This window comes from Chelon labrosus, assembly GCF_963514085.1.
Source record: "Chelon labrosus genome assembly, chromosome: 22".
In the NCBI taxonomy this organism is placed as follows: Eukaryota; Metazoa; Chordata; class Actinopteri; order Mugiliformes; family Mugilidae; genus Chelon; species Chelon labrosus.
The window spans coordinates 11,680,383-11,693,938 of record NC_140355.1 but is presented as its reverse complement, the minus strand read 5'-3'; the positions used below and the strand labels follow the sequence as shown (position 1 = coordinate 11,693,938).

General features: G+C 37.8%; 1 protein-coding gene across 1 annotated transcript; it reads right to left on the bottom strand.

Annotated features, from left to right (window-relative positions):
- Positions 1 to 27: 27 nt before the first annotated feature.
- Positions 28 to 4,593, bottom strand: sftpba (surfactant protein Ba). The gene is made up of 10 exons (XM_084572646.1): positions 4,456 to 4,593; positions 4,303 to 4,355; positions 3,621 to 3,695; positions 1,705 to 1,833; positions 1,499 to 1,612; positions 1,320 to 1,400; positions 1,031 to 1,211; positions 706 to 764; positions 560 to 625; positions 28 to 465 (listed from the first exon to the last, which is right to left on the bottom strand). The coding sequence occupies exons 1-9, from the start codon at positions 4,505 to 4,507 to the stop codon at positions 569 to 571; spliced, it is 801 nt and encodes a 266-aa protein (XP_084428772.1). The 5' UTR covers positions 4,508 to 4,593; the 3' UTR covers positions 28 to 465; positions 560 to 568.
- Between the last annotated feature and the right edge of the window lie 8,963 nt (positions 4,594 to 13,556).

The window sequence follows — 13,556 nt, the reverse complement described above, 5'->3', positions numbered from 1 at the left end:
TCTGGTTTTGCGGCAAAGGAGGAGTCATTTCACAGCCATATCATGTATTTAATTTGAGATCATCATTCGGCAAGATTACAAAAAAACACATTTTATTAAAGCTGATGAAGCCAGGAAACTTGTCACATAGTACATATTTGTTTTTGTTCTCATGTATAGAGACTAATAGCGAAACCTGAAGCACATCTCTAGATCCTCTTTCAAATCTTTGCAAGATGATTTGCAGCTGAAGTTCATATAATATTTGAGTGTGTCACATTTTGTTGAACATGGATTCAATCACTCATTTCTTCAGACTAGATATACCGTATGCATATATATATGAAATGCAAAATCACAAAAAGCTGCAGGATATCAAATCAGAATATGGAAGGTAGATTATTGTACAGGATGCAAGAGGAGTTGATCTGTTGATGTACAAATATCTGCTCCATCATGAGGTTGACTCATGTTTTTACTCCCAGCCTGAAAAACAATAAATAAATAAATAAATTATGTGGAGATATTTAGGAGAGTGTTCATTTTTGCTCTTATTAAATTATCATAAAGTTTCACCCACCTCAGTATTTTAGATCGTGTTGTAGCTCAGAGGCTTCCAGGCGAATCTCTGACAGTAGAACAGAGTCTGCAAAGAGTAGACGTTGATCAAATGTGCTCATTTCTAACCTAAACAGGTTGTTTTTATCTTAAAATTTGTTTCCTTACTCCGCATTTGAGGGCAGTCCTGATGTCTTTGCACCGGTACGTTGTCAGAGTGCATGGATCTGTGAGTTTAAAAGGGAAATTTGATTTGTTAATAACCGTTTATCAAGAAAACACCTGCTGGTTCCAGTTTCTAAAATGTGACCAAGTGTGTTTTTCATATGACGGTAAAGTAGTGAAAATAGCTTTTCTTACAGTGGCCCTTTTAACATATCTAGAAAATAACATTAAATAACAAATATGCACTTTTTAAATCCCTTTTCAGCATTTTATGGGGTAAGCAATTAGTAAGACAACTGCAAAAAAAAACAGGGTGAGGCAGACTGACCTACAACAGTGGCCTCCCCTTTACACATGTGGATGAGTGCACAGATGGTCTGAGGGGTGGCGTAGCTCATGAGTGCATCCAGCACCGTCTTGCCAAACTTGCTGATGACATCCTCACACTGCCTGCGGTAGGCCTGAGGAATATAATGGCAAATCTCCTCCAGCGCCTTGATCACAGCGTCCTGCAGACGGAGGAGGAGCACGGTGACATTTAAGCGTCTCCATGCAGCACAAAGAGATACTGTCTGTTTATGTGGGTGTGTTTCTTCGCGCTGTTGCATGTAACTCACCTCAGTTCTTTCTTTTGGCATCAGATTCTCCAGTGAATGGACAAGAAGAATGCAGAAGGAGCACTGAGGGTTTGTCTGCGCCTGATTGATAAACACAAATAGCCAGATAGAGGAAGGAAATGTAATAAACACTGCGTACTTTTGTTTAATATACGTCACTCCAAATTGTATTTACTGACGTCTTCACTTGTCCCAGCAGCCTGAAGGGCGTCCTTCATCAAAAAACTGGGTATCACCTCTTGTTTTTCACAGGACTTACAGAGCCCGATCGCTTTGCAGATCTGTGCTGGTTTCTAAAGAAAGGGAGATTAAAATATGTGGCAATTGTTCTGATCAGTAGTTATTAATCTGGCAAACATAAGGATGAATCCAGCCTCAAACTTACCATAACAACAGTGACGAAGCGGATGGCCAGTGGGAGCATCTTCTCCACCTCCTCTTTGCAGAGTTTGGCTGTAGTAGCTGGTCCAGGCAGGTGGTCACAGATACTTTCAATGCCATTCATGACCTTTTTCTAGGATAAAATAGAGACCAGCATTATTCAAACTTAAGGACACATGCTACATTTCCCTTTCTGCTAAACAATATAATTAAAGTGTTACTGATGTGTCCTATAATCCTTTAGCAAATATTTGCTCTTTTCTTTAATCTTTTCTTTCAGAGCTTTAGAAGTTACCAACCATTATTCAGAACCATTTTTGATATGTCAAAGCAGCGCAAACACAGGTGTAGCCAAATTGATAAAAAATGAATTATGACCCCGTTCTCACAACCATTTGCGTGTCACGACCATTTCAGGGAGCCAGCATGCACAATACCAGGCCATGGCTAACACTTGTGGATAACCCGCTTTGAAAATGTCATAAAAAGGGTAAATATTGGACATAATGGCGGTGTCGCCATCTTACTTCAGTTTCAGCTTATGTGAATGAACTTACTAAATAATGTCAAGAAACAAAATAATTTTTCCATTAACATAGTTTTATTGCAAATAATTTCACATTATTATTATTATTATTATTATTATTATTATTATTGTTTTTGGTGCTGTCTTGAGTTCCCGCCCTCTCCTCTCAGCCAATCAGAAGCATCATATTAGGCCGTTCATCTTAGCTAGGCTAAGCTAACTCCTCAGGAGCCAACCAAAGAGAAAAACCTTTTTGTTCTTCTCGGAGCTTCTTCTCTTTGTTCTTATCTTTGCTGACCTAGTACCTTGAAGAACGCCTTTATAGTCACAAGTCTGACCAGGTAACTGAAATTAAAAGCTAGCACTCTCGTTCTCTTTGATGAAACAACCCGAGCCAAACAAGCTAGTTAGCGGACAAGCTAGGTAGCATCCACATTAGCAGCATTTTGTAGCCAAGTCAAGCTAGTTAGCTGTTGCTGTTTTTATTTGTTTATTTCTGTGTTTATTTTACAAATTTAAATGTATTAGGGTTCGTGAATCAAGCTCACATCGAGCCAACTGGCTAAATTGGCTAAAAATTAGCTTTACTTGGTAAAAAACAGTTGAAATAGATATCTTTTATGGGATACTTTATGTACAGCTAATGCTGCACTGTTTCTTCACTGCTTCATTTTTCATTGGTTTTGAGCTTTAATAAAATGTATGCAAAAATGCAGAGCTGATTACAATGTTATCTTATTACTAGAAAAAAAAAGGTGTTATATATTGTTGTGCAGCAAAATGCACGTGTACTATGGTAAATGTAGTGTTGCATGGTACAGCCACAGAACTGAGTAAATTCTCCTTTTTTATTCACAGCTTCCCAATCTCATAAAGGTGAGCGGTAAATTGTCTTTCTGGAATAATATGTGGCACAAATGCTCTACTCAAGTGGGACTCACAATAGATCAGGTCATTCTCACACTAAGGGGAATTTGTGAAGTCAGGTGAGTAACAAAAACCCACTATAGAAATTTCATTTCAACTTTTGTTTGCCATAGAAAAATAGGAAGTGGCTTTTCGCAGAATAGAAAAAGAAACATTTCCTTTATTGTGTCTTTCGCTACATGTCCGGTCGCTTACATGTTATTTGCATCTCTGAATCTGAAGAATGTGCTTCAAACTGATAAAAGAACAGGTGTAAGCTATATCCTGATATTTATCATTTCTTGTTTTGTTTTGTTTATCTAATAAAAACTTTTCAGGCACAGATCTTAGAGGCCTCTTGAGGTATCACAGTGTGTATTTTAAGCTTGACTTATGAATATGAACATACAAAGTCTTGATAATATTATCATTGAGCAAATATGAATTCTCAGGAATGTGTTTGCCCTTCAGTGAACTATTGTACTCACCTGGAGGTCTGGATTGGAAATCAGGTCAACAAGGAGTTCAAATATTTGGGTGCAGTCCTTGCAGACATCCCCAGTCTGAATATAAAGTCAAAGTCACATAATTAAAATAAATCAACTCTCTAAAATGATTTAATCAAGGAGCCAAATTCAAATTTAATTGAAGTTACTGCGTGCATGAGTTGCCCAGTAAATCTGTGAAATGTACTTTTTATTCACTTAAAGCTCATTTCATGAAGAAGACTGTCACAGCTGCATGAGTTCAACTACATTAAAAACAGAAACTTTTGAATTGCGTGTAAACGTTTTACCCAGGAAATCTTGATGCACAGGAAGTGTGCCGACACACTTTCTGATTTTGAAGACATGCAAATCTCGGTTTTCAACAATATTTTCTGATGGATGCATTTTAAATTACAACTTTGGCACACAATATGCAAAATGTTTTCATAAATGACAGAAATTTGTGGGAGAAATTAGATTATAACATTTTAATATCTAATATAAATAATATTTGGTTGTTAGTAGTTGTACTTCATTAATCTTTTATATCATACAGATGGCACAGTGTATCCCATATTGTAAATGTGCATATCATAATCAAAGTTTGTGTTTTCCATCTTTTAATTCAAGGTTTGTTTTTAATTATAATTTGAATACAAATGAATGAAAAATCACTACTCACTCTCTGTGCGTCTGGAACACTTTGCAAATCATCGATATTATAAGTCGCCAGAGCTGCAGAAACAATTGTTCATTATTTTGATATATTTCATCACTTGACATGTTGACTTTACATTTCAGCCGATAACAATTAATAATATTTTCATTGTCTTACCACATCCTTGGAGACCAATGGAGAGAAGCAAAACAAGTGTAAACAAGGCCATCCTCTGCTAGTTACAGGCTTTTAGCTGAGAGTTTTCTGCTCGTTGTAACTGCGAGGGTACTGCAGCTGCAGCTTATATCTGGCGTGGCCCACCCGCCAGCTGTAGCCCCACCACCAGATTTTTTTTTTTTTTTATAAAAAGAAAAGGACAGCCTCATGCACTCATGCTCATATGATAAGATGTGCTTTTCAACATTGCGGAACAGTTTTTTCTCAGTCTCCCTTTATGTTAATGTTAGTCAGTTTCATATTCAGTTCCTCATACAAAGTTTCAAAAGCCTAAAAATACAGATATGCTGTAGTTCTTTCAAATGTCATCTTCTGCTGCTCATAAATTTGCTCTTCCTTTCATTGAAACTATAACTTGGTGTATTTATACAACTTTGAGCGTAAGTGATTTATTACTCCAGAATGAGATTTTAATATAGATTTGCATTTTAGAGACAAAAATCTAATGAAGGTCTGTCCTACTTTAAGTGAGCCCGTACAGCTTTCTAAGAACTGGTGCGTACCAACAGATAGTAGTCAGACTAAACAAAAAGTAGCCACCTTATCAATGAACATCTTTTTAGCACCAATCTCATTTATACTGTAAACCTGAGCAGCCACTACAAGAATGAGTCACTTTAAAAGATACTAAAGTAGTGATGATAGTTGTGACTAACTTGTTGCAAGTTAATTCAAACGCATCGTCTCTTTTCTGTTAAATATAGCATAGAGAACAGTTGATCGTTTTTAGAGAAATTTAAGGGTGTCAGTGCTTTTGTCCATATCTGCATCTATTTTTTGTTCAAATGAAAGCAGGTTTATATAAGCTGGTTTATAAATAGCAGCCGTAACAATGTGGTATTGTTGTCAATGTGTGCGTCTGTTTTGTCTGTCTCTGTGTCATCTTGTCTAAAATGTAGCAGGAATTACCACAAAGGCAGTTTCCGGGTACTCTGAAAGGTGTGCACCAGCAGGTATTTTTTTCCACCTTGTGAGTCCATTTGTGCGCGTGTCTGTCATTGTTGCAGAATGTGGTCTGGACGCATTGGTTGTAGCAGGAATTACTACTAAAGCAGGCCTTAGTACTTTAAAAGTATTGTCTGTCCGTTAATCTGTCCAGGAACAGATTTTGTAAACAATGGCAACCATCGTGCAAATGGTCACACCACATTAGTTGTTAGGTGTGTGGTGAGATGAGATCAAAACCAAGAAAGATAGGTGTGGTCCAAGTACTCACTGCGTAATCAGGGGTCGGGAAGTCAGCATGTTGGCGGGCATCGTGACTGGTGTGATACCATCACAAGATAGTATCTAGTTAGAGACATGACCCATTAGATTTATAATGATACAGCTTGATATGGGTCAAAACTTCTTTTACGATTAGTGTAGAGAATACTGATAAGCTCTCGCTCTCATACTCATAGTCACAGTCTCTCCGTCGAGTCAGTTCTTCTTATTAAACTAGGATGTTATTTTATGGTGTTGCTTTGCTTTCATGTCCTTATAATATTCATAACGATACTAATCTTTTTTGTCATTGGTACAGGTATCGTAAATACATTAGATTAGTTATGTTAGTGGCTTAAATTGGCGCCTTAACAAATGCATTTTGAAATGCAGGACTGATTGGCGTCACAACAAGCGTTACAGGCTACATGTCAACATGTTGCACATTTTGTAGTTAATGGTAGCTAACTTTAAGATTAGCATTCAGCCTCAAGAGTACACCAAGGTCAAAGTAAAGTCAAAAATTCAAATTACATTGTATAAAATTACACACATTTTAGCAATGTAGATCTGCAAAAAATATTTTCCAAGATTTTCTAAACATTCACACTACAGTGAATGTGCGCGTTTATATGTAAGAGGTGTCTTAGGTGTTATATTTAACAATGCTTTCTCTGGTGCTGCTATTTTGCTATAACAAAATGTTTATATAGTATGTTACCTATTAATAATGAGTCTTGTTGACTTACAGTCGACTTAAACTAGACGCAGTCCTTTTATACTGTAATTATTATAGACAGTGTTTGCTGGTTAAATGTTTTTGATTTAGCTTTCAAAAGCATGCTGTCTGCTGTGTATTGTGTCGGCCAGTTTAATATGATTTCTATTTTATTTAATCAAAAGGAATAGTTGTTGACTTTAAAAATGACTGTGCACTAAAAATAGATGTGACACGAATTAATGATGCCAAGTTGGTGCCGTGTTGGCTTATCTTTATGACTGGTTGGTTATGGCAGACCAAGCAGGAAATGTGCTGCAACAAAAGCTGTGGCACATTTCAGGCGTACAGTATATTATAAAGTACTATAGAAGTAAACTTGTTTATTTGTTCAGTTTTACAACATATACTTCCTGTCGAGAATGCAGTGAAACAGTCTTAACTAAAGGGGAAGTAATAACCGTCTCAAGTTTTAGCACTGTGTGTATGAGGTGTTGAGTGATCATGGGTCACCGTAGACGTAGTGGATGGAATTCCGCGACTTATCACGGCGCATATTTTCCTTTTTCTGTTTCTTCCTTATGCCGTTCCACAGTGGTGCTTTTCCTTTGTATTTACTTAGCTTGCGACATCACTTTGTCATTCTGCACAGCATTGTTTCCACCAGCCTCACAATTAGAGCCTGCAAGTTGTGTCTCCAATGAATTCACTGAAAGCTTCTTGTCTGTTGTATGTCTGTGAAGGTTCTTAGTCATCCAGGTCATGGTATATCCAGAAAGTGTTTAAAAAAGGCCCACAAGATTGGATAGTAAGGAGAAAGAGCAAGACATGTGGATATCCCAACTGGGCCTTTGTCAAAGGCTCAAAAAGATATCCCAGAAAGGACAGAGAGGAGAAGTACAACAAGAGGAAGAACACCGTTATCCCCCACCAGCCACGTAGGGGATGACGGTGAAACTCAGGAGAATTTTCTAGAAACATCGTATTCCAGTTTATTACAAACCCAGTATTACACAAAAACTGGTCCACCCCGTCCACAAACACAGGAGAGCCAGCTCATCAGGAAACGATTCAGTGGTCCACCTACACCTGAGGGACAAAGGACACTCCTTTGAAGATAACAACGTCCAAATGTTAGCCAAAGAAGGCTTGAAAGAGGAGTAAAGGAAGCCATCTACACTATCTCATCTGCCTTTACACACATATGAACTTAAGTGACATCCCATTCTTAATCCCAGGGTTCGTACGGGTGCTTGAAAACCTTGAAAATGCTTGAATTTCAATGTTGTGTTTTCAAAGTGCTTGACATTATAACTCTGTGTCTTTTACATAATTGGGATCAGACTGGGTAGTTTGCTTATCACCAGGATAAATAAAATCAGTAAGAGAACCGTATGTGGAGATTAGCGGTTGGAAAAAAGATTTGGGATCCGGCTCATTGAACCGGCCACCAAAGAAGACTCAAGAATCATGAATCTAGACGTCTATTGAACCGGCTTGGCTGAGTCCTACCACATTTGATTGATATGTAATTAATAAACGGCACCATTCAAACATCTTATGTCTCACTCGGCAGAGAAGCAAAATGTACTGGACTCAGCCTGCAGGGATTCACGAATCCGCAGCGGATCCGCTACTCATGAGTCCCTGCTTAACCATAGCCGGGAGTCAACAGCCACTCACTCAGTCGGCAGAGAAACGAAACTTAACCGACTCAGGAATCATTCTCATCTCAGAGAAAACACAAATGCTCGTTATCTGTTGCCGCCTATAGCCAGTCTAAAGACGGAAGCAATGACCATATTTTAAAATTTAGACCATTAATCACAGACAAGAATGTCTGTTTTCTTCTAGTAACGGATACTGAATCAAACTGGAGCCTGTTGTGAGTGAATTAATAGCCTACTCTACATTTTAGACCATAAGAAAATAAAATATTCTTTCGTAGTAGTGACCCTGTCCTCATTCATTTTTTTTTTTTTTTTTTGCACAGCTTAATTTTGAGCTTTAGGTTTAGGCTTACATGTCAACATGTTGCACATTTTGTAGTTAATGGTAGCTAACTTTAAGATTAGCATTCAGCCTCAAGAGTACACCTAGGTCAAAGTAAAGTCAAAAATTAAAATTACGTTGTATAAAATTACACACATTTTAGCAATGTAGATCTGCAAAAAAAAATTTCCAAGATTTTCTAAAATGGACACACTACAGTGAATGTGCGCGTTTATATGTAAGAGGTGTCTTAGGTGTTATATTTAACAATGCTTTCTCTGGTGCTGCTATTTTGCTATAACAAAATGTTTATATAACATGTTACCTATTAATAATGAGTCTTGTTGGCTTACAATCCACTTAGACTCGACGCAGTCCTTTTATACTGTAAATTATTATAGACAGTGTTTGCTGGTTAAATATTTTTGATTCAGCTTTCAAAAACATGCTGTCTGCTGTGCATTGTGTTGGTGAGGTTAATATGATTTCTATTTTATTTGATCAAAAGGAATAGTTGTTGACTGTGCAGTAAAAATGGATGTGACACGAATTAATTATGCCAAGTTGGTGCCGTGTTGGCTTATCTTTATGACTGGCTGGTTATGGCAGACCAAGCAGGAAATGTGCCGCAACAAAAGCTGTGGCACATTTCAGGCGTACAGTATATTATAAAGTAGCAAACTTGTTTATTTGTTCAGTTTTACAAATTGTACTTCCTTGTAGTGAAATGTAGTGAAACAGTCTTAACTAAAGGGGAAGTAATAACCGTCTCAAGTTTTAGCACTGTGTGTATGAAATTATTTATTTATCTATTTATTTTTGCACAGCTTAATTTTGAGCTTTAGGTTTAGGCTTATGTAAGATACTTGATATGATTTTCAGTGGCTATGTATCACAACTGATAAATGGCAATAACGGGTAACTATGCTTTATTATGTCTCGAGTGATTGTACTGGAAACACTTTCTTTCACAATCGGGCCATTTTGGGTCAAGTGACTCGCAAAACCCGGCTCATATCAGTGAGTGACTCAGACTGATCCGAATCCCTCAAAAGATCCGGGTTTTACACTACTAGTCTCGGTGCAAGTGTGCCTGAAGAATGTCAAGTGGCTTCCCTTTTTTTGGATAAAACTTGTTCTCCTTTAATTTCTAATTTTTTGCTATTATGTAACATCATTTTAGATGTTTACAGCATAATACAATGTACATAATTCTGATAAAAAGTGAAAAAAAAAAAATCATAAATATATTCCTGTAGATATGTATTTTACCCCAGCGATAAGGTGCTGGAAGATTTTGAAAATGACCCTTAAAAGTGCTTGAATTTGACCATGGGAAATGTGTATGAACCCTGTAATCAATAAGGTTTAATAATGACATTGGCCCACACTTTGCAGCTATAACAGCTTCAACTCTTCAGGCTTCTGGCTTTCCACAAGGTTTAGGAGTATGTTTATGGGAATTTTTGACCATTCTTCCAGAAGCGCATTTGTGAGGTCAGACACGGACGTTAGGCGTGAAGGCCTGGCTCGCAGTCTTCACTAATTCATCCCAAAGGTTGTCTGTCGGGTTGAGGTCAGGACATGCCAGTCAGGTTCTTCCATGTCTTTATGGACCTTGCTTTGTGCACTGGTGCACATTCATGTTGCAATAGAAACTACAAGCCCAAACCCCCCCCACTCTGTGAACGACTGGCCAACAACCTGAATGAATACTTCTGCCGCTTTGAAAGACAACGGGACAGTATGTCGACCACCACTCCCCTCGATGACACCTCTCCCACCAGCACTGCTATCTGTGAAACCTCACAGGCCCTCACACCAGTGCCCCCCTCCTCCCCGACAACAACAATGGCAAAGGCTCCCTCAGAGCCTCCCTCCTCCATCTCACCTCTCACTATCCTGGAGAAGGATGTGAAGAGCCTGTTTGCGAGGCAGAACCCCCTCAAGGCTGCTGGACCAGACGCTGCGTCTCCATGCACCTTGAAGCACTGTGCTGATCAACTGTCTTCAGTGTTCACAGATATCTTCAACATCGCACTGAAGTCATGTCACGTGCCAGCTTGCTTCAAGGCCTCCACCATCATCCCAGTCCCCCTATTTTTTATTATATTGAATGCAGTTTATTTAAGCGTACAAAGTGCATTAAATATTTGCTAACCTCAATTATTTTCACTGGCGCGGTGGTGAGACAAAGTCATAAAGGATGTGCATCAAATGCGAAACTTATTTAATCTTATTTTAGTGCAGTTTCATGTTTTATGTACTTGACTTATGTACATTTCATTATGTTTTAAAAGCCTTCAGTTTTATATTGACTAACACACAAGGTGGTGGCATAAGTGCTTGTGCTTGTATATGCGTCATAAATTAGGTTAATGTGGTTTAACCATTTACATGAAACTGCTTTGGAAGAAAAACACCAGAGAATTATTTCCAATAGTACCAGAAGACTAGTGCTTCCTTATTGAGGTGTGTGTCTTAAGTTTTCTTTAACAAGTTTATTGACATTGAAAGTGACTCATGCATTGTTGAGAACTGCTCTGCTTCCTGGTCCTGGGTAATTATGTAAATCGCCTGTAAAGCTATGTTCCAATGTTGAATCTCAGTTAAATAAAGTGCAAAAAAATATATAAAAAAGTTTGAAAATATTAATAATAATAATAATAATAATAATAATAATAATAATAATTATACGTTACAGTCTAACAGTGCTCTGTGTCTGTATCGTTGCCTGATTATAGAAGTAGGGTTTCCCAACTAAAACCAAATACAAAAGAGTAGCAGCTTACCAACCAACCGAGTGGTGAAAGGGCCATTTCTTGCTAAATCTTGAGGTTGGCAAACGAAATATCAGGCAATGCTCTTAATTTCTGCTTTTGCTCTTGGAAGAGGAATTTGAACGCGACAGATGCAACTCTTCAGTGAATGTTGCAAAAACAGAGGTGTTAACCTTTTCTCCAAGTCAAGCAAACAAAAAGGTCCTGTATAGTATGTATGTGAAGAAACTCCACACCGGGTTAGGGTGAGGGTCAGTCAGGGTTTCAGTGACTTCTGCTCAGTTTAATAACACTTATGAAAGAATTTTTGATTGTATCTGTTTAGAGAGTCTGCAAAAAAGGTGGTTCTGATGAATATGTTGCATCCTTATTTTTTTGACTCTTTGTCTCTACAATCATCCATGCAATAAATTAGGAGGGACTTTCATTGCATCTGGCCTAAATATGAATAAGAATATACACTGCCTGGCCAAAAAAAAAGTCAAACAGTCCTGACAATATTTGTTGGACTGTCTTTAGCTTTGATTACAGCACACATTCATTGTGGTATTGTTGCGATAAGCTTCTGCAATGTCACAAGATTCATTTCCATCCAGTGTTGCATTCATTTTTCACCAAGATCTTGTATTGATGATGGGAGAGTCTGACCACTGCATAAGGCCTTCTCCAGCACATCCCAAAGATTCTCAGTGGGGTTAAGGTCTGGACTCTGTGGTGGCCAATGTATGTGTGAAAATGATGTCTCATGCTCCCTGAACCACTCTTTCACATATCCTGGTATTGTCGTCTTGGAATATGGCCATGCCATCAAGGAAGAAAAAACCCATTGATGGAATAATCTCATTATATTTATACCACATTTCTTCCTTGAAGTCCTCACTATCCTTACAGTTGTTATTTATTTATTTGTTTAGTTTATTTCTTACAGGGACTATGTACAAAATGCATTAATCACAGAGGAGAAGATACACTGTACTAGATTTAGCAAATTGCTAATTTCCGTCTGTAGTCCCAGGGCAGGTAGGGCAGTATTAACACTGCTTTGGACAGTTCTTAACCCAGTTTTAGTAGTTTCTACAATCTCCTTAGATGTTTTCTCTGCTTGATGCATGCCAATGATATGACCCTTCTCTAACAAACTAACACCTTTCCCACGACCACGGGATGTGTCTTTAGACATGGTTATTTAAGAAATGAGAAGTTGCTCATTGCATCAGTTGTTCTTAAATAACTCGTTGCCAGCTTAAAGATAATCGCCCATGCAGTAATTATCCAATAGGAGGCTCGTACCTATTTGCTTTGTTAAATCCAGATGGGGACTTTTTTTTTTGGCCAGACAGTAAGAATGAACTGATTAGTATTTGGTGATTAAAAGCCAAAGATCTCTGTTCATCACAGTTCACAGTTTTGTCTTAACTTCGTGTGTGCTTCGGCCTACATACTATGATGACTTCGGACTCTGAGGCAGCTTAATTACGTCATCAGTGCTACTTAGTTAGCTATTGTTATCCAGGCTTTGAAAAGGTTGCTGGAATTCCCTCAACACCTCTGTTCCTCGTTGTGTTATCAATGTTTTCCAGAGGCGTCACATTTACTAACAGACGCTGAACATGGTTTGTTACGGGAATCCCCACCCAACATACACATATCGTGTCCAGGTAAATTCTTTGTTTGACCGAGTATATATCTTCTTTTCCTCATTGCACAATAGTGTGCCACAAATACAGTCTATTACTTATTTACCTGATAATATTGTTAATACAACACTGGTTTGAACAACCTACCAAAAGCAAAAGGAAAAAGTTATATGTCAAATAAAAGATGAATAAGCTCTAGTTTGCATGATTTGTCCATTAACGTCCCACTTAGAGTGTGAATTTCTTCCTCTTTTCAAGAATTTCTCAAGTTCATCAGTTTCCCTGTTGTAACTCAGCCATGGCAGTTAAACATCTCTAAATTAGTACAACACCAAGATTTCTCTCTCAGTGTTTTTGCTCCACTGGGTAAGTACCTGAACCAGTTTTACAAGTTATAAAAAAAACCATGCAATCTGTTTCACACCCAGATGAGTGATCAGTTCTCTCCAGCAATTAGTGAATAGCACAAAAATTGAAGGAAAAGTCTGTTACTCCAAATTCTGCCAAACTGCATAATAGAGAAGGAAAATGTGTATGATTTACACATACCACTTAAAGAAGAATGTAAAATGGATAGACAAAAGACAAAGACACTGATGTATTAATCATTGTCAGGTGTCTGTCTGTTTCTGATGACACTTAACAAAAGTAGAACTTGTTACGCTAATCATTATATTGCTTTGGGATCGTCAATCCTATCAGTTGACT

Coding starts and splice junctions, on each gene's coding strand:
- sftpba (XM_084572646.1), bottom strand. CDS start 4,507: ATGGCCTTGTTTACACTTGTTTTGCTTCTCTCCATTGGTCTCCAAGGA. Junction 1,401..1,498: donor CTGCTGGGACAAGTGAAGAC/GTCAGTAAATAC, acceptor TTTATCAATCAG/GCGCAGACAAACCCTCAGTG. Junction 1,212..1,319: donor TGCCAAAAGAAAGAACTGAG/GTGAGTTACATG, acceptor CTCCGTCTGCAG/GACGCTGTGATCAAGGCGCT.